The 20,217-nt window shown below is 49.5% G+C and overlaps 1 protein-coding gene and 3 gene segments (V, D, J or C); all 4 read right to left on the bottom strand.

Moving 5' to 3' along the window:
- Window positions 1–3,710: 3,710 nt before the first annotated feature.
- On the bottom strand, window positions 3,711–4,213 carry LOC117023628 (immunoglobulin heavy variable 1-3-like). The segment is given in 2 exon segments: window positions 3,711–4,042; window positions 4,126–4,213. Coding segments are annotated over 2 exon segments (378 nt in total).
- A 3,507-nt stretch (window positions 4,214–7,720) lies between these two features.
- LOC117023629 (immunoglobulin heavy variable 1-3-like) lies at window positions 7,721–8,224 on the bottom strand. The segment is given in 2 exon segments: window positions 7,721–8,052; window positions 8,134–8,224. Coding segments are annotated over 2 exon segments (378 nt in total).
- A 1,944-nt stretch (window positions 8,225–10,168) lies between these two features.
- On the bottom strand, window positions 10,169–15,210 carry LOC117024085 (uncharacterized). The gene is made up of 4 exons (XM_033109431.1): window positions 15,181–15,210; window positions 14,927–14,978; window positions 14,539–14,843; window positions 10,169–10,573 (listed from the first exon to the last, which is right to left on the bottom strand). The coding sequence occupies exons 1-4, from the start codon at window positions 15,208–15,210 to the stop codon at window positions 10,169–10,171; spliced, it is 792 nt and encodes a 263-aa protein (XP_032965322.1).
- Window positions 15,211–16,292: 1,082 nt separating this feature from the next.
- LOC117024084 (immunoglobulin heavy variable 3-11-like) lies at window positions 16,293–20,096 on the bottom strand. The segment is given in 3 exon segments: window positions 16,293–16,358; window positions 19,461–19,771; window positions 19,874–20,096. Coding segments are annotated over 3 exon segments (555 nt in total).
- Window positions 20,097–20,217: the final 121 nt, after the last annotated feature.

The following is a 20,217-nucleotide window of genomic DNA, read 5'->3' as shown; positions in this document are numbered from 1 at the left end:
TAACCATCGTAAATGGCACAGATCAGGAGGATGCAGGTCTTACCTGAGTCTATACGCATTTTATTGGACCTGGAAGCAAGGAGTACGAGTAGGAACAGCCCCACCGATTTTCCTCTCTCTGGGTCATTCCCAGTGTCCCACGTGAGGGACTTGTGTTGATGCCCAGCTCAGGTGGGCTTCTCGTGCAGGAGACTAGCAGGTAGGGAAAGAGCCACCATGTCAGGGACAAGGGACCCTGTCAATAGTGTGGGACTGATTCCACAGTGAGGGAACGAACATTTTTAACTCATTGAATCCATGAGGATATATTTGGAACTGCTCAGTTTTGATGACACGTGGACATGTGCCATCTCAATATATATGATTAAATGATACTAAATCTACTGGTGTGTGGACATAGCAGGGGGAAGATGTAAGTCTATGTTGTCAGCCACATTGTATCTAGTGAAATGTTCACATGCATGTTCCTCGAAGCAGAAAACTCAAATAGCCCCTTAATTCTCCTCAGACACCTACTGACTGACAATCCACCAGAATCACCAGATCTGTCTATATTATAAGTTAGATCCCTAATTGTATTTCAAAGTCAATGTCAATTCTGCACAGCTGCATGGTGTGTCCTCTCCAGCCTGCCGCTCCCCACACCACGTCACTGCCCTGTGCAAACAGCCCACTGGGTCTCCACCAGGAGACTGAGGAGGAGAACACCTGCCCTCACCTCCCATCACCGTCAGTCCCAGACCTCAGTGTTTGCCTTCCTGAGCTGCACGTGCTGAGCTATACGGGCAGCTGGACAGCAGTGAGGGGTGGGTGTGCTCTTCTTCCTGGGAGATGGTCCTGGGGTCTGGGGACACATGTGCCCCTGGAAAGGGGCCCCGGGCTGCACATCCTGTAAGAGTGCACTCGGTGTGCACGTGATGGTGGTGCCCTAACCCCTGGGCACCTCTGGCTTCCTGACCTTCAAGGAGACCAAGAAGACGGAAGTGTTGAGAGGATGCTTTTCTATCCCTGGGACTTGGAGATCCTGAGAAGTTAGAGAGAGAGTCATGGAGCTGATGGAGAGGCTGAGGGTTCTCAGTGACCACAAGGGCCATTTCCACAGAGTCTCTGCCTGGACATTCAGAAAATAGTGTCAACAAGTTAATACAATAGAATAATTGGTGACGTCAGTTAGGAACACCCGACATCAGGAGGAGTGCTGTTATTGAAGGTTGGTTATTTATCTATGACACAGAAGTCCCTGCCGTCCCAAACTCATGGCTATTACATGATTATAGGAGAGGAAGACGTCGCAGTGCCTGGCCCTTGGGAACTGTGCACATTACCGTGGTGACCGTGTATTCTAAGTAGGAGAGTACAGTGCGGGGGACACAGTCAGCAGCATTGTGAAGACTGTACAGTGTCAGACGGGGGCTCCTTAATAAATTATATAAATATGTAACCACTACACTGCACACCTGATACTAATATAAAACAGTATTGACGTCAGCTGTAATTTGGAAAGTAGTCACACGGATGTGTAGTGTCATATGGGGAATGTAGTCGATAATGTCCTAATACCTAAAAAGGGAGGACACTTCTGTGTTTCCAGAACGTTTAGAAAACACTTTCCGCTGCGTGAACGTCAGGAGGAGGATTGAGGAGCCTGGAGACCAAACCCTGACAGGAGAGCAGCCCTCAGCCGACTCCTCCCGGGACGTGAATTGAGTGCGTCCCGAGCGCCCCCTGGTGGTGCGCGAGCGCCTTGTCCCAAAGCCCCTGCGGACAAACTGTGTCCCTTCCCCTTTATCCAGCATCAGTGTGGGACCCTTGGAGCTCAAGTGCTGTATACCCTCCTGTGCACGGGATGTTTCCTCCAGAATTTATCATTACCTGATACCTTCATTTTATCTCTTTGGAATGCAAGCGTCCATAACTCTGATCCTTTGCCTGCCCTGCAAGTATTTTAAGAGACAACTTGTCTTCTAGTGTCACAGGTGTACAGACGGAGATTTTACTCCACGATGTGTCCACCCAAATTGTCACCCTTACCTTAGTTAAAGATTATATTCGGGACATTTGAGAGGATGGCACTCAGATACATTTCAGACTGGATTTCAATCGTTAACGAGGTAGCGTTTTGGGGAATATTGGGACGTGCTAAGTATAATCAGTCTGTGGCCTGGATGTGAATACATGGAGGGCTGAGGGTGGACTGGGATGGTCTCAGTCATGCTTGGACCTTGTGACTGTTTTATGGGAAACGGGACTTGCCATCCTTGGTTCATTTAGGCACCAGGAGAAGAAAAGATTTTCTGTGTTTATCTGAGTGACTCCTAATTCAACCACAGTGTTCATAGCAGAGGGAGGCAGAGGGAGATTAGACTCCAGGAGAAGAAAGCAATGTGACTTCTGATGGAGGGTGACCTCCTCCTGGCTGTGACGATGGAGGAAGAAGACATGGGATCAAGGAAAGCCCCTCTAGATGCTGGAAAATAAACATAAACAGTCTGTACCAGTTTTAGTCCATCTGGGCTGCTATAAAAAGTTCCATATCCTGGTAAATTGTAAACAACATACATTTATTCCCCACAGCTCTGCAGGTGACAATCCAACACCCAGGCCCCACATAGTGACAACTGGTGAGGACCCTCTGCCTGGGTCACATCCGGTGGCTTCCTGCTGTGTCCTCACAGGGTGGGAGGGACAAGTAAGCTTCCTGGGGCTCATTAGAGGGGCTCTGCTCCCCTTCCTGAGGGCTGCGCTCTGATGACATAGCCCCCCCAAGCCCTCACTTGCTTACACAGCCCTCCCTTGGGTTAGGATTTCAACACACAAATATGAGGGGAACACACAGTTTTGGGCCACAGCCTCCCCCAGATGCTGTGGGGTGTGTGTGGTGCTGCCAACACCTTGATACCAACCAGTGAAACTGCCCACGTGCTCCGAGCCCCAGACTGTGAAGGAATCACGTGAGTGGATCTGAGCCCCGAGTGTGTGGTAATTAGATTCACTTGTCCTGGGACAGTAACAGGCTGGACATGGGTCTCACATCATCCAGGGTCTCCCCTCGCTGCTCCCTGTGGTGTGAGGACCCCCAGGGACTCCCCAGGGACAGGGACACCCGCAGGCTGGGGTCTGAGGGAGGAGCCTCTTCAGGAACTCACCCCTGCAGGAGAGGCTGAGGAACGGTGAGCTGACGTAGACTGTGCTTCACCTGGCACACCTGTCACCCATGACGTTGTCACCACATGTCATGATGGTCCTCCCAGATGTCATGTGTGTGGTGCTTGATCACAGGTGGGAAGTAGAAATTCACGCTTCATTTTATACTCTCTTTTTCCCAAAACATAGTTCTGGTTTTCAGAAATAAGGGAAACTGAGAGAACTTCCTAGGAAACTCTAGAATCCAATTTCATAATCTACCTCCCACCACGTGATCCTACGTGGTGTCTGAATTAACCTCCCTCATTCAGAGAAGAAGGATGCTCCATACCTGTCCTTTTCAGGGAATTTGAGACATGATAGAGTCCTTTCAGGAAAGGCTTTCCCTGGTTCTTCCTTGCAGATGTTTGGACCCTGGAAACCTTTCCCTGAATGACTGAGGGGCCCCTGAGAGCCTCACTGCTCGTCTCAGGTCCTGACTCTGTGTGAGGAAGTCAGGAGACTCATCGTCCCTGTCGTCTCCTCAGTCCCGCACAGCTGCCCTCTCCTCAGGGTTTCTGACACTCTCAGGATGTGGGTCGTCTCACTGTGTCCCTCGCACAGTAATACACGGCCGTGTCCTCAGGTCTCAGACTGCTCAGCTCCATGTAGGCTGTGCTGGTGGATTTGTCTGCGGTGATGGTGAGTCTGCCCTGGAACTTCTGTGCGTACTTTGTATCACTATCCGAAGGGTCTATTCGTCCCATCCACTCAAGCCCTTGTCCCGGGGCCTGTCGCACCCAGTGCATAAAGTAGCTGGTGAAGGTGTATCCGGAAGCCTTGCAGGACACCTTCACGGAGGCCCCAGGCTTCCTCACCTCAGCCCCAGGCTGCACCAGCTGGACCTCGGAGTGGACACCTGTGGGGAGGAGACAGGAGTGGGTGGATCCCCCATGACTAGCCCAGGTCCCCTCACCAGCCAGGGACTGGGGAGCCCCTTACCTGTCGCCACTGCCACCAGGAAGAGGACTGTCCATCTCCCGTCCATGGTGAGGGCTGTGCTGTCAGGACGTCTGTAGGGGAGCGTGTGTCTGTGGGGCGATGCTCTCAGGGCACAGACATGTGCGTATTTAACCCCGCCCACCTCAGCTGATTTGCATATTCATGAGCAGAGGGGTTCATAGCTGAAGACTAGACCCACCTGAGAGAAGCTCGATGACACAGGGACCATGTTCAGTGGGCGTCTGAGGGTCCAAGTCCTAATCCCTGTTGGAGGATATGTGTCCCCTGCCAGGTCCCTGAATCAGTGCAGACAGAGCTCCTCTCACTGAGGAACAAACCCCCAGAAAGTGCTCCTCACTGAGAACCCCCTTTGAACGACACGGAGACCACCTGAGCCTGTGCTGGGCTTTAATCTAAATGTCTCAATCCGGGGGTCAGGGAGTGTCGCCAAATTTTGAAAATTTCAAATTGGTAAAACCATCCTTGTCATTCAGATGGTTGCTGTAAGACTTCTTGAAGTCCTAGAAAACCCATTTTAAATTTGATTTTATTGTCCATTTTGTTTCGTAAATCATCCCAATAGGATAGGATATTTACAAACACTTCAGCAGGCCTTGCCGAAATGTTGTTTTACATGTTTTTGTAAAGAGGAAGGAAGCCCCAGGCCCTCAGAGGAAGCCCCTACCTTTCCTCTCCCCACCTGCTCCTGTGATAAGAGCTTAATGAATGACCAGATGCCATGAAGTGCTAAGTGCACAGGTACCTACTGCGTATGAGGCATATCGCCAGCAGGTAAGAGGTGTGACCTCCCCTGACCAATAGGCCTTGTTGTCCATTTGTACCCGGGACCAGGTGTCCGTCAGGTCTTTAGAAGAAAACACGGTCAGCTCCCTGGGAAGGACCTACGTGGGGCTGCTGACCACCTGCACTGCCATCCACGGAACAGGGAAGGCCTCCTGCATCCATGCAGCCCACTCTAAACAGACCCAGGGCATCACCCCAAGGCCACTGGAGGCTGTCCCTGCAGGTGACCTGAAACCTGGCACTGCCAGGGCCATTGGCCAGGCCCCAGAGCAGATGGCACCATGATGTGACAGCTTTCCCCAGGTCACAGGTTGGAGACTTGGGTTTCACTTCTTCCTTAAAATAACCGTCATGGACACTCTGTGAAAATGCAGGAAACAGTTCTCTCATGAGTTAACACATCTCACACTATTATTTACTCTAAAGCTGCCTGGGGAGTGCTGCTCTCTTTCTATCCACCTTCCCTCTCTGCGTTTCCACTATGACTCCTTTTCAACCTGTGTCCTGTACTAATTAACTGTCTCTTTTTCAACAGGCTGTGCAGACACTAAACGCCCTCTTATGCCAGTTTACCAAACCCTGGTGACATTAACTAACCAATGTGATGGCTGGTTATGTCGACACTTCAATACTGCAAAAGCACCAGGCTTTGTTCCTGCCGATGTGAACACCTGGTGGACTGGGAACATGCCTGTGACAGACAGGGTGTGGTGTCCATGACAACACGGACATCACTCAACCTCTTCTGCTGCTGAGTCACTCAGGACCAGGGAATTCTACACAAGCTAAAGGACTGTACTTATCCAGAAGGGGACACAGGAGAGAAACGTCCCCTGAGCACTGGAAGCAGAAATGACACTGGGCGTTCCTGGTGAAAGATGAGGACAGCACTGCAATCAAACTCTGTGGTCTGAGCCCACACGTGGGACATTCAAACCTCCAAGGAGACTAAGTGACTGTAGCACCACCTTCTGGGCCCAGGTTCCTGCCGGGTCACCAGGTGTTTGGTGGCTCATCCACCTCCTCCATGTGACTCGGTTATTGAAGCTGCTCCCGAGTCAGCAGCCCGATACCACAGACTGTGTGTGTGTGTGTGTGTGTGTGTGTGTGTGCACCAAACATGTGGACTGTCTCAGCCACGCAGCAGGACCCAGCTTTACAGCCGCCACAGGCCGACGACAGGCTGTCTACAGCAGCTATTTCACACCTGTACTGCTCTCACACACTGACAGAGCACGTGGAGGCTGGAGACACTGATGTGCCTCATGAAATACTTCAGATCCTGAGAACTACAGATTCCACTGTGACCCTGTCTGTGAGGCAAGGTTGTTTACTTGTGTGTTTGATTAAAGTATTAAAGGGACCCCACCAAAACTGTTAGGACGATGTGGACTCGGGTATGTGGCTGCTTCTGTCCCTCCACACGCCACCCTGAAAGCAGCCACATTACACATTTAGGGCCCTGTGTCATAAGTTGTGCCACTTACACCTGTCATTGCACTGGCCTGTCTCCTGGGACGAGGACTGGTCTGATGGGTTTGTGGAAAGAGCTACAACGTGTCCTTTCCTGTTTGTCCATCCTGTTCTGTCTCCTTCTCTCCTTTGCATATGTCTTAGCACTCAGCTTCTGACCCGTTCTCTCTCTCCACAGCTAGCAGTGCAGCTCTCACTACAGGAGACTTTCAGGACTTTCAGAGGAAGAAACTGTTGGGGCCCAGGGCAGGCTCCCCAGGATGTCCCACAATGGAGTATAACTTTCAAATGAGTTACTTGAAAAGCAGGCAGAGTAAGAAGGGTATATGGACCCTCCATTGTGTCCTCAAATGAATGAAATAAATCTTCCCTGTGTAAGGGCCTGTCCTTGATCCAAGGGTGGGCTCCTAAGGTATCAAGGTCTTTATCCCAAGAAATAGAAGAAATTTTGAAAATATGATACATTAAAAATTTTTTTTCTCTTTTTCTTTTTTAATTTATTGGGGTGACAAAAATAATCTTAAGATGGAGAGACTGTTTGAACCTCTTGTATGGACACTGATGCCCACACACTGTCCTTGGAACAAAAAAGTAGGGGGAGATTCTGCTCCAGGGTCAAAAGCCACACAGGGATGGATGGGACATGTAGGGACCTGCCATGAGCCCCAAATGTAAGGGATGCAGCTCTGAAGATGGAACGAGCCCTGCAGCCTCTGGGAGATGCACGGCCCTGGGGACGCTGTGATTTAGACCCAGTTTAGCTCTTTTCCTGAACAGTAAGAGGATAAGTCTGCTTTTCAAACCATGTTGTGCTGTTCTGGGACAGTTTTCAGATTCACCAACATGCAGGTCCCACTTGTGACACTGGATGCCTGGGTTCTCATGACTGTTTTGGGGCGGGGACATATCTCAGGGCTTCTGTGTTCTCTGTCCTCCATTCTGCTTCCTGCTGTGACCCTTAGACTGTGATGCAGTTTATCTTCTCTGACCACAGAGAGGGTGCCTCCTGCTCCTGCTCCAAGGAGAAGATTCTGGCATCATTTGAGGACTCAGTTCTAGGGTGTCATGTTCCAATCCACCATCGTGGTCATATATACACAATGAAAATAAGTAAACACTTCAGAAAGTTTAATTATTTTCTCTCCTCCTAAGGGTTGGTTTGCCAATGCAGAACTGAAAATATTCCAAAAATAATTAACGAAAGCAGTCCCTTTGTCTCTCTATCCATAAACCTAAGTCAAAGACAGGCTGTGCCCAGCTGCCTCTGTCGTCTCCTCAGCCCCACACAGCTGCCCTCTCCTCAGGGTTTCTGACACTCTCAGGATGTGGGTCGTCTCACTGTGTCCCTCGCACAGTAATACACAGCTGTGTCCTCAGGTCTCAGACTGCTCAGCTCCATGTAGGCTGTGCTGGTGGATTTGTCTGCGGTGATGGTGACTCTGCCCTGGAACTTCTGTGCGTAGCTTGTGCCACCACTGTTAGGGTAGATATATCCCATCCATTCAAGCCCTTGTCCTGGGGCCTGTCTCACCCAGTGCATATTGTAGCTGGTGAAGGTGTATCCGGAAGCCTTGCAGGACACCTTCACGGAGGCCCCAGGCTTCCTCACCTCAGCCCCAGGCTGCACCAGCTGGACCTCGGAGTGGACACCTGTGGGAGGAGACAGGAGTGGGTGGATCCCCCGTGACTGGCTCAGGTCCCCTCACCAGCAGGGACTGGGGAGCCCCTTACCTGTCGCCACTGCCACCAGGAAGAGGACTGTCCATCTCCCGTCCATGGTGAGGGCTGTGCTGTCAGGACGTCTGTAGGGGAGCGTGTGGCTGTGGGGCGATGCTCTCAGGGCACAGACAAGTCCGTATTTAACCCCGCCCACCTCGGCTCATTTGCATATTCATGAGCAGAGGGTTTCATAGCTGAAGACTTGGCCCACGTGAGAGAAGCTCGATGACGCAGGACCATGTTCAATGGGCGTCTGAGGGTCCAAGTCCTAATCCCTGATGGAGGATATGTGTCCCCTGCCATGTCCTGAATCTGTGCAGACAGAGCCCCTCTCACTGAGGAACAACCCCTCCCCCAGGACGTGATCCTCACTGAGAATCCACCTTTGAACGACACAGAGACCACCTGAGCCTGTTCTGAGCTTTGATCTGAATGTCTCATCCTATGGTCAGTGTCTGTCTTCAATTTTTGAAAATTTCAAAGTGGGAAATTCATCCTTTTCCTCCAGGTTTTTTTTTTGTTTGTTTTTTTTAACTAATGCTCATTGGGGTGCCAATTGTTAGGTTTTATTACGACATACCGTATTCTTAGAAACTTCAATTTCAATTACATTTTACTGCCCATTGTCTTTGGTAAATTCTCCCGATAGAACAGGATATTTACAGACACTTCACCAGTCTTTGCCCAAATCTTGCTTTAGAGGTTTCTAGAAAGAGGACGGAAGCCCCAGGCCCTCAGAGGAGGCCCCATCCTTTCCCCTCAACACCTGCTCCTGGGGCTGCAGCCCCTGCTGGTGGGTCCCGAGCGCCCCCTGCTGCCCAGTCTGCACCCTGCAGGGGAGGGTCCGCTCTGGGCTCACAGGGCGTGACCTCTAGTGTCTCTAGTCCAGTGTTAAATGTCTGTGACCTGACCTCACAATGCTCCCTCGGGGACACTCTAAGTTTTTAACATCATGTATGAAATAATGAATTGATATAACTAAACCCCAACGACTCAGCAGGGAGACGTTAAGCAAGTGTTTTATAAAACACCCAGGAGCCCCTTCCCTGCGGCTGCGAGACACACAGACAATGTCCTGAGTCCAGAAGCTCTCGGGAACTTTGGAGCGGGCGGGAGGGAGGCTCTTATCTCCTTAAGATTCCTCTCCTTGAAGGTGACATCTGGAAATTCCTGGATTGTCTCACAGCCCACTCACCTCTGCTCGTCAATAAAATAGAGACACACAGAGGGTATGATTTTAGGAGGAATGGACCACAAAGTGTCCTAGTCCCCTGTACTTAATACATGGGTGTGGGGGCAGAGCCCCAGAGAGCAGTTTCCAGGCTCTCAGCCTCACGGGGAAAGGTTCTGCCTCAGGTAGTAGATGGCCGTCAGCTGTGGCTAGTTGGCCATCAGCTGTGGCCCCTGAGCCATTGGCCACTAATATAACTGCCGCGGCTGCGTTAGGGAGGGAAGTCGAGGAGAGAGTCGGTCGGTTGGCAGAAAACGGACAGCAAGTCGCACGTTGTGTGAATCCAGCCTCCAGTGAGACTATAGTGGTATGACTCCCCTACCTATGGCTCCGTGGGTGTTCCTTTTTGGCCTGGCCACATCCTGAGTTCTGTGGGGAGCAGGACCAGAGGCCTGGCAGGCCGCATCGCATGACAAAGGAGCGGGACCAGAGACCCCGCAGGACACCCTGCATGACAATGGGCCGTCCCCCACTCTGATCCTAGGCTTGGGGTGTGTGACTTCTCTTGTCAACAGAACCCCAGGAAATGTGACACATGCACAGACTTGGGAAAAACCTACACGCTGGCTCTGCTTTTTCTCACAGCCCTTGGGCCCTGTGCAGAGGACCCATGAGATGGACCGATCTTGTCCCTCAGATTGTCAGATACGAGGCCCAATCACACTATTGTCCACTCACGGCACCTGCAGTGGGCGTCCCTTGGAGAACCCATCTCTGCAGGAGGGGAGGGACCTGAGAAGTTAGGGGAGGAAGAGGCAGCACCGTTGTCAGCTGACTCAGGTGAGGCTGCTCGTGCGTGTGTGACATTATGTATCCTTAGGATAAATCACCTGAGAGGTGGTCCCCTGGGTCTGGCTGTGACCTCCTCAAGGGCTCTCCCGTGGTCAGCTCACTTCCCTGTGACCCCTCCCTTCCCCCATGCAGTCTCCGTGCACAGAAATATGTGACTGTGTCTGCAGGGTCCATGCTGGTCATTGTTAGGACCACCTGGTTTCTGGAAGTGTCCTTGGAGGTCGAGAGCCGGCTCTTCAGAGATGTGCTGTAATACTTATCATCATCCCACCAAATGTTTGGAAGCCACTCCAGGGCCTTCCCGGGGGGCTGATGGACCCAGCCCACACCCATACCACTAGTGCTCAGTGAGAACCCCAAGAAGGAGCAGGTCAGCGTAAGGGTCTGGGTAGGTCTCACCAGCCCAGGACCCGACTCCTGCAGGGTGACCTGGGATAGAGCCCCTGTGGAGAAAGCACGAGAAAGGTGAAGGTAATTCTGGACGAGAACTGGAGTCCCTCCATCTCTGAGGTCTTGACCAGAGCACTCACAGGAAGGGACGGTCAGCAGCAGGAGAGTGGAGCAGAGCGTGTCCATGGTGGGGCACAGTCACTGCCCCAGGCCAGGGCTCGGCTTTTCAATCCACGGAGGGGGATGGGGAGATTTGCATGGTGTCACATGGTGCTGACCCCTGTGGGGGACTCAGGTCTGTGCAGTAGGGGAGCGAGTCTGTGCTGTAGGAGAAGCAAGCCCTGGGTGTGGGCTCCACGTCTGCTCTCCATGGGGACCCGACTCAGGACTGGGTGTCAGGAGACAAGTCCTCAGAAGTGCCCAGTGTGTGGATGGAGTCTGGGCTGTGACACCTCTCTTCCCACAGACAGTGTCCTCTGTGTGGACACCCCTCCAGGGACCCTCGCCCTGGGGGTCCTGTCCTAGAGGAGTGGGAGTGGAGAACTGGCCGGACGGTGCTCCTCCTGCCTCCAGGGCTGAGGTGTGAGCCTGGGCAGAGCAGGAGGCTGAGCCTGCTGTCGTGTCCGAGCTTCCCTGTGGTTAGGAGACGGAGGGTCAGTGGACACATCACTCACACTTACTGTGTGAACAAGTGCAGCTCCTGGGCGTGTTCCCACTGTGTGTGCATCCCACAGGGTGGTCCCGACGTGGACCTCGTCAGGGGGCACAGTCACCTCTGTGGGCTCAGTGACCTCACGTCGGCCTCCGCTCTTCTCCCCCGTGACACCGACATTCTAGGGCATCCAGTGCTCTGTATGCTCCTCCGTGCTGGCTGTTCTGAGCTCCATGATTTTCCATAACTGTGGTCACTCCCTGTCCTGTAATGTTGCTGTGAACCCACAGTTCTGTCGTGATTAAACACGTGCGATTTCTGTGGGGTCTATTACTTCAGGTTTTAGGTCCAAGAGCATGAAACGTGCCAGAGTGACAGTGCTATTAGAATACTGCACAGGCACAGTGCGCTCAGCGTCAGGAAGAGCCTGGAGGAAGCCTGCAAAGGGCTGAGTGTCAGTCAAGGTCACACCTGGTAAGCCCTGGACTTATGTCAGTGCCTCTCACAGAATGACCGGGTGACAACTAGGTTCCCTATATCCTCGGGTCAATCCATGTTTCAGAATCCTGGGAAGAGCATATGGGCCTACATTTGGTCACACATTCAATTTATGAGAAAGAAGGAGTTGCTGGGAATAAATTGCTTTCATTAAAGCAATTTAATCAGCTTCTCAAATAAAACTATTTGATATCAAAAGTTGGAATGATGATAGATAGAGATGAAAATATTATTACCCTGCAATTTGGCCCCTCCCACACACATGCACACACACACACACACACACACACACACACACACGAATGGACTCACTTACACAGGGACAGACCCAAGCACAAACTGTTCACTCAGATCTGCATTAAATTACTGCTGTGTCCAGTGAATGCAGCAAACTCATATACAATGTAAAGCAAATCCACACACACATTAAACTCTTCTGCTGAGGGAAACTCCATTTCATTAATGGGGTAAAATGTATTCCACATAGGACATCATGTCCTGTGTCACAATGCTAATTGTACATCGTTCTTTCCAATTTGGAGCCTTCATTTAATTTTGTGGTGAAATTTCTTTGGGTCTGACCTGCACCCCTTTGATGGATGGGAGTGGAGAGTGTGGCATCTTTGTCTTTCTCCACGTCTTTGAGGGAAGCTTTTATTTTTTCACTGTGGAGCATGAAGTTATGTGTGCACTTGTGACATAGGGCCTTTATTGTATGTCACAGTTTCCTTCTATTCCCATTGTGTCGCACGATATTAAAATAAAAAACCATGCTGAATTTTGTCATTTTATTTTCGTGCAATGATTGATCACCTGATGGAAAAAGAGCAGTGTCATCAAGAAATGGTGCTGGGATCAGTGGACATCCTCCTGCAAAAGAATGTGACTGAACCCCATCATATGCCATATACAAAAATTACTCAAAATGGTTTAAGGACCCAAATATAAGACGGAAAAGCATAAAATCCATAGAGAACACACAAAGGAAAGCTTCATGACAATGGATTTGGCAATAGTTTATTCAATATGATAGAAAAACACAGGCTACAAGCACAAAACTAGACAAATCAGGATAGATGAAACTCGAAATTGTATGTGCAGTAGAAAGACACAATGGACATCATGAAAAGGAACTTATTGAATCCTAGAAAATAATTGGAAATTACATATCTGATAGTGTGATACTGTCTAGATTGTAAAAGAACCTCTAAAACTGAAACCCAGAAAACAAAACAGCATAATCATAAAAAAGTAACAAATATGTATTAACAACAACAAAAAAGAGATAATAAATGGTGGCACAGAGGTACAGGAAAGGGAACTCTTATGTCCTATTGTTGGTAAATAAATGGGTGCAGCTACTACAGAAAACAGTATGCAGGTTCCTCAAAATACTAAAAATAAAACTATCCAGCAATCCCACCTCTGGGTATTTATCTGAATGAAACAAAGTCACCATGTCGCAGAGTTATCTGTGCTCCCATGTTTACTGAAGCTTTATGTACCATAGCCGAGACATGGAAACAACCTAAGTGTCCATCAACAAGTGAGTGAATAAAGTATGTGTAATGGAATACTATTCAGCCATAAAAAGAAGGAAATGCTGCCGTTTGCAGCAACATAAATGGACCTCTAGGGCATAACGGTAAACTATGTAAGTCACATAGAGAAAGGCAAACACTGTATGACCTAACTTATGTGTGGAATCTAAAGAGAATCACACAAAAAGGGATCGTATGTGTCGTGACCGTGGGTGGGGGCTGGGCAGTGGGAGAAGTGCATGATGATGATGAAAAGGTACAAACTTCCAGTTACAGGAGAAGTGAGCGCCGGGATGTAGTGGACAACTCGCTGGCTGCAGTGAACACTGCTGTGTGCTGTGTTGGATGTCGGTGAGGGAGTCGACCCTCAAAGTACTCAGCACAAGGAAAGCACACTTTCCCTCCTTGTTCTTTGTTTTGTTTTCTTCTCTTTTCTTATTTCCATATGAGATGATGGATGTTATCAAAACTTATGTGGTAATCATTTCTGAAGATATGGAGACATAATTTTATTTATAGTATTTGATACTGTAGTGGGTAAAAATGAAGCGAATCCTAGTAAATGGTCATTATGAGCTACACGTCATGGCAATATCAGGAGGACGGGCCGTCTGCCCTGAGAACATTGCACACTGTACGTCACTGTGCACACGGCGTCGGGACACCGTTCAGAGGAAACCATGTGCAACATCATGTGCCCTCAGAACACGTTTCTGTGTGATTGTGCATGTGTGAATGCATTTGTTTTTCTAAAATGTGCGTGTCTGAGTGTGTGAGTGTGTGTGTGTGTGTGTGTGTGTGTGCTGATCAAGTAGCATGAGAACAGCGTGAAACCTGATCACTACCTGTGTGAGCAGACACACTCTGGGGCACATTTTGTTGTGTATTGAAGAGCTCAACATGACATTTTACGGAAAGTTGTCAAGAGCTCATCTGCTCCTTTCTAGAAGAGCCTTCAGGATGGTCGTTTCATCAAGAAGTAAATAAAGGACACACAGGAGCTTGGTGAGGAGTGGTCCCCAGTCACTGAGAGATGTCATCTGAAAACAGACAATGTCCCGTCTTCACTTGTCGCCTGAGTGAGAGTATGAGAAAACAGAGCCACAAAGAAGAACCAATTATTTTCCTGACGGCAGCTGAGAGCTTTGAGAGGAAATCCCTGCTCCCAACAAAGAGCTCCTTCCCCTCCCAGGTGCACACTTGTTCTCAGTGGGTCTGGAGCGCCGCCTGGTGTCCTTAGCGCGTCCTGCAACCCAGAGCCCCTGTCACCTGCAGGGAGGTTTGTGTCTGGGCCCACACTGACTTCCCCTCACGGTGTTCCTCGCACAGTAATACACGGCTGTGTCCTCGGAAGTCACAGAGCTCAGCTGCAGGGAGAACTGGTTCCTTGATGTGTCAGCCGTGATGGAGATTCGGCCCTGGAACGCTGGGTTGTAGCTTGTGCTCCCTGTCCAGTACCCCATCCACTCCAACCCTTTACCAGGGCTCTGGCGGATCCAATGCCAGTAGTAACTGCTGGTGACAGAGCCCCCCGAAACGGTGCAGGTGAGGGACAGGGTCTGCGAGGGCTGCACCAGTCCTGGGCCCGACTCCTGCAGCTGCACCTGGGACAGGACACCTGGGGACAAGGAGGATCAGTCTGTCACTCACGTGCAGTCACATCCATCCCACAGACCCGTGTCTGACACCTGAGACCCTCACCTTGGGGGGCTGTCACCAGGCACAGGAGAAGACCCAGCAGTGTCCTCTTCTTCTAGACCACAGCTCTGCCTTCCCCAGAGACCTCAGCCCTGTGTGAGGAGAGAGCTGGGAGCTCACAGCCCAAGGAGGGTTTTACCCTGGAGCCTGAGGAGAAATTTGCATGTGGGGCAGCCTGTTCCTATAAGTGGGGAGGGACTGAGTCAGGCTCCCCTGGTCCTTATGGGCCCAGTAGGGTCTCTCTCTTGAATTCATACAGCCTCTGAGTCAGGGATGAAAGAGCCCATGGTCTATAAGATACAATGAAAAAGGTCAAAGACTTGCCGTACTTTTGTGAGTAGATCACCAGTTTTTAAAACTTATCGGTATTTGTAATAACTATTAAAGTTCTTAGCATTCCGTGCAGACACATTATTACAACCAACACATTAAACATATTCACAGTTTCCAAATGTTCATAGATAAAAATTCAACTAAAATAAAATGTTGATGTCAATTTCCTGTAAATATATCAGAAACACAAACAGTCCTTCCCACCTCTACTTCGTTTGTGCTCATGTGACTTCATTTTTCTCTAAGTAACTGACTCCCTGCACAGTCAGGGTTGGAGGCTAATCATTAAAGAAGCTGCACATTTATACTGTGGTTTATCTCACTTCTTGATAAACAGTAAACAGTCTTTCCATATTCTATACACTGCTTCATAAGATATCTATCTTAGTGTAGTTTGTAATGTGGTTTTTATATTAATTTGCTTGAAATAAAATTTTAAGTATCAAAAATTACTTTTATAAAAATTGGCACATTTTTTTCTTCCCAATAAAGTTTATTCTTTCTTTTTTATGTAGATTTTATTTAATTTAAATTTTAATTTTTTTAAGTTTATTGGGGTGACAATTGTGCTCCAGTGTTTATTGCAGCTTTATTTACGGTGGCCAAGACGTGGAAACAACCAAAATGTCCTTCGATAGATGAATGGATAAAGCAGTTGTGGTATATATACACAATGGAATGGTATTCGGCGGTAAGAAAAGATGAAATAGGACCATTTGTGACAACATGGATGGATCTTGAGATTATAATGCTAAGCGAAATAAGTCAGACAGAAAAGGCACATGCTTTCTTAAAGAACGTACTTTGTGTGTCACATCAGGAAACCCTTGTCTTATCCAAGGTCCCACGCATTCTGCTCCATTGACGTGTGTCTCTCCCTCCACCAATGACACACAGTCTTGATTATTGCAGCCACTTCACAAGTCTCTTCCCACTTTCAGAAACTCTTCAGTAGTAACTAAAACAACAGAACACTGGGCAGGGTTGGATTCTGGGGCATCCTGAGAAGGGCTGCAGGCAGATCTTTGTCTCCATGTCAATCATCTGTAGGTCCCGGGAAGCCCACATCCTGGTCTGAGGACTGGGGGCCCCCCATCCCTTTCTGATGGACGTCAGGGACAGGGGGTGTCGGCTGTGGGGTCACTGATGACTCAGGGACATGTGTCATGACCTGCAGCCTCCTCGTTCCCCACTGTCTATTCTGAAACCCAGGGCTGGGGTGTGCTGACCGCTGGCCCTTTGTGACATAGGTTAGAGGTCAATGAAGCTGTCCCAGGACAGGGCTGAGCCTGTTCTCTCTCTTCTCAGCTCAGGGAGGTTCCCAGAGTCTGGGCTCAGCTCCAGAGGCTTCTGGACAGCTGCTCAGACCACACAACACCCTGACCTCAAACAGACTCCTACCTTTGCCCACAGTTTAGGACAGGAGGTGTTGCCTCTTTCCAAATGAGGCCACAGAGAGCAGCACAGAGACACACACAGGAAACCCACGTGACATCGAGGTTTCCAATCGATTGCTGTGCCCAACTGAGATGTGCAATCGTGAAGGCAAGCAGTTACGGGACATCTCTAAGACCCCCCTCCATACTAGACCTTCCCGCTTTAGTACCAATTGTCTGCATTCTTCCATGAGATGTCAGTCAGGCACGGCCACCAGAGGACACACAGGAGGGGATCAGGGGAAAACAGAGTTTATCACACTCACAGGTCCTACAAACAGGAAGCTCGGGGCCACGTGAGACCACATGGAAGGACCAGGGTGGTCAGCAGGCAGGAGACAGGGAGCGAGGGGCAGCTGAGGACCTGGTCTCACTGGCCTTTCCCTGGGAAAGGAGGGGCAGGCAGGTGATCAGCTTTGGATGGACCAGGTTGAGTAATGTCAGTGGGCTCAGCGATGAGGGGCGTGTCCCTGTGCCGGGCACCTGGGCCTGGGATGATGAAGGCAGAGAAGTGTGTCCTGGTGTGCGGGCCAGAGAGAGGCGGTGCTCTGGGTGGGTGAGTTTGTGTGTGAAAGGCCTGCTCCAGCCTGGGCTGTGCTACCTCTGAGGACTGGGTGCTCACGAGGAGCTGTCTCTCCCCAGCAGGAAAGGTCTGTAAAGACGTGGAAACATGATAAGTAGATAAGGTGATAAAGTGCATGAACACACACGATGCAGGAGGTGCCTTTCTGCATTCCCAGCAGCTGCTCCTTGCGCTGTTTTTTCCCGTATCAAAAGATAGACTGGTGACAGATACAAATGAAACTATTATTACCTTGAAATTTGGCCTCTCCCACACACACGCACACACACACACACACACGAATGGACTCACACACACAGGGACAGACCCAAGCACAAACTGTTCACTCAGATCTGCATTAAATTACTGCTGTGTCCAGTGAATGCAGCAAACTCATATACAACGTAAAGCAAATCCACACACACATTAAACTCTTCTGCTAAGGGAAACTCCATTTAATTAATGGGGTAAAATGTATTCCACATATGACATCATGGCCTGTGTCACAATGCTAATTGTACGTCTTCCTTTCCAATTGGAGCCTTCGTTTAATTTTTGGGTGAAATGTCTTTGGGTCTGACCTGCACCCTGTGATGGATGGGAGTGGAGAGTGTGGCATCTTTGTCTTTCTCCTCGTCTTCGAGGGAAAGGTTTTATTCTTTCACTGTGGAGCATGAAGTTATGTGTGCACTTCATACAGGGCCTGTATTATATGCAACAGTTCCTTCTATTCCCAGTGTGTTGTATGATTTATTTTTAAATTAGAAGCAATGTTGAATTTTGTCCTAAGTGTCCATCAACAAGTGAGTGAATAAAGTATGTATAATGGAATACTATTCAGCCATAAAAGGAAGGAAATGCTGCTGTTTGCAGCAACATAAATGGACTTCTAGGGCATAATGGTAAACTATGTAAGTCACACAGACAAAGGCAAACACTGTATGACCTAACTTATGTGTGGAATCCAAAGAGAATCATACAAAAAGGGATCGTATGTGTCGTGACCGTGGGTGGGGGCTGGGCAGTGGGAGAAGTGCATGATGATGATGAAAAGGTACAAACTTCCAGTTACAGGAGAAGTGAGCGCCGGGATGTAGTGGACAACTCGCTGGCTGCAGTGAACACTGCTGTGTGCTGTGTTGGACGTTGGTGAGGGAGTCGACCCTCAAAGTACTCAGCACAAGGAAAGCACACTTTCCCTCCTTGTTCTTTTCTTTGTTTTCTTCTCTTTTCTTATATCCATATGAGATGATGGATGTTATCAAAACTTTATGTGGTAATCACTTCTGAAGATATGGAGAAATATTTTATTTATAATAATTGTTACTGTAGTGGGTAAAAATAAAACAAATTCTAGTGAAAGGTCATCTCTAAAGTACAAATAGTAACAATATTAGGAGGACGGACCATGTGCCCCGAGAATATTGCTGATGGTCCATGAACAGGTGGAAGGTGTCTGGACACATTTCAGAGGAAACCATGTGCAACATCATGTGCACTCAGAACACATTTGTATGACGGCTTGTGTTTGAATGTATTTCTTTTTCTAAAACCTGTGTGTGTGTGAGTTTGAGGATGTGAGTTTTCTGTGCTTGTGTGTGAGTGTCTGTGTGTGTGTGTCTGAGTGTGTGTGTCTGTCAGCCTGTGTGAGTGTCAGTGCACGTGTGTGAGTCCGTGTGTGTGTGTGTGTGTGTGTGTGTGCTGATCAAGTAGCATGAGAACAGCATGAAACCTGATCACTACCTATGTGAGCAGACACGCTAGGGGGCACATTTTGTTGTGTATTGAAGAGCTCAACATGACATTTTACTTAAAGTTGTCAAGAGCTCATCTGCTCCTTTCTAGAAGAACCTTCAGGATGTTTTTTTTTCAAGAAGTAAAGAAAGGACACACAGGAACTTGTTGAAGGAGTGGTTCCAAGTCACTGCAATATGTCATCTGAAAACAGTGTCCCTTCTTCACTTGTCTGCAGTGAGAGTATGAGAAAACAGAGCCACAAAGAAAAAGCAAGTGTTCTCCCTGGGGGCAGCTGAGAGCTTTGAGAGGAAATCCCTGCTCCCAACAAGGAGCCCCTTCCCCACCCAGGAGAACACCTGTTCTCTGTGGGTCTGGAGCGCCCCCTGGTGTCCTGAGCGCCCCCTGCAGCCCAGCCCCGCTGTCCCCTACAGGGACGTTTGTGTCTGGCCTCACACTGACTTCCCCTCACTGTGTCACTCGCACAGTAATACACGGCCGTGTCATCAGCTCTCAGGCTGGTCATTTGCAGATACAGCGTGTTCTTGTTGTTGTCTCTGGAGATGGTGAATCGGCCCTTCACGGAGTCGGCGTAGTTTATGTAACTACCACCACTACTAATGTATGAGACCCACACCAGGCCCTTCCCTGGAGCCTGGCGGACCCAGCTCATGCCATAGCTACTGAAGGTGAATCCAGAGGCTGCACAGGAGAGGCGCAGAGACGCCCCAGGCTGCACCAAGCCTCCCCCAGACTCTACCAGCTGCACCTCACACTGGACACCTGCAAACACAGAGACATCCTGGTCAGAAATGTCACACAGCCACTGTTTCTCTCACTCATATTCTCTCACATACTCAGAGTCTCCTGTTCTCCATAAATTACCTCTTAAAACAGCCACAAGGAAAACCCAGCTGAGCCCAAACTCCATGGTGTGTCGTCTGTGCTCTGTCCTGATCACGGAATGGGGACACCTGGGGATCCCGGGGCTGGGGCTCCTGTCCCACAGCTGCAGGGTCAGGGCTGGGCTGGTTTTCATCAGCACAGGGGCCCCTATTTGCATGTCCTCCTTCCATATAGGGAGCTCCGGGCTTGGACACCTAGACAAGGGCAGGGCCTCATGCAGGCGTGAGTGTCCTGGTTGGTTGGTGGCCACGTGAGAGTTCAGGAAAACATGATTTCTTACATGGGACGGTGCTGGAGCGAGTGCTCAGCACCCATGATCTCAT

The sequence above is a fragment of the Rhinolophus ferrumequinum genome, chromosome 6, assembly GCF_004115265.2.
Source record: "Rhinolophus ferrumequinum isolate MPI-CBG mRhiFer1 chromosome 6, mRhiFer1_v1.p, whole genome shotgun sequence".
Classification (NCBI taxonomy): Eukaryota; Metazoa; Chordata; class Mammalia; order Chiroptera; family Rhinolophidae; genus Rhinolophus; species Rhinolophus ferrumequinum.
The sequence above is the reverse complement of the archived record's forward strand: the minus strand, read 5'-3'. Positions and strand labels throughout refer to the sequence as shown.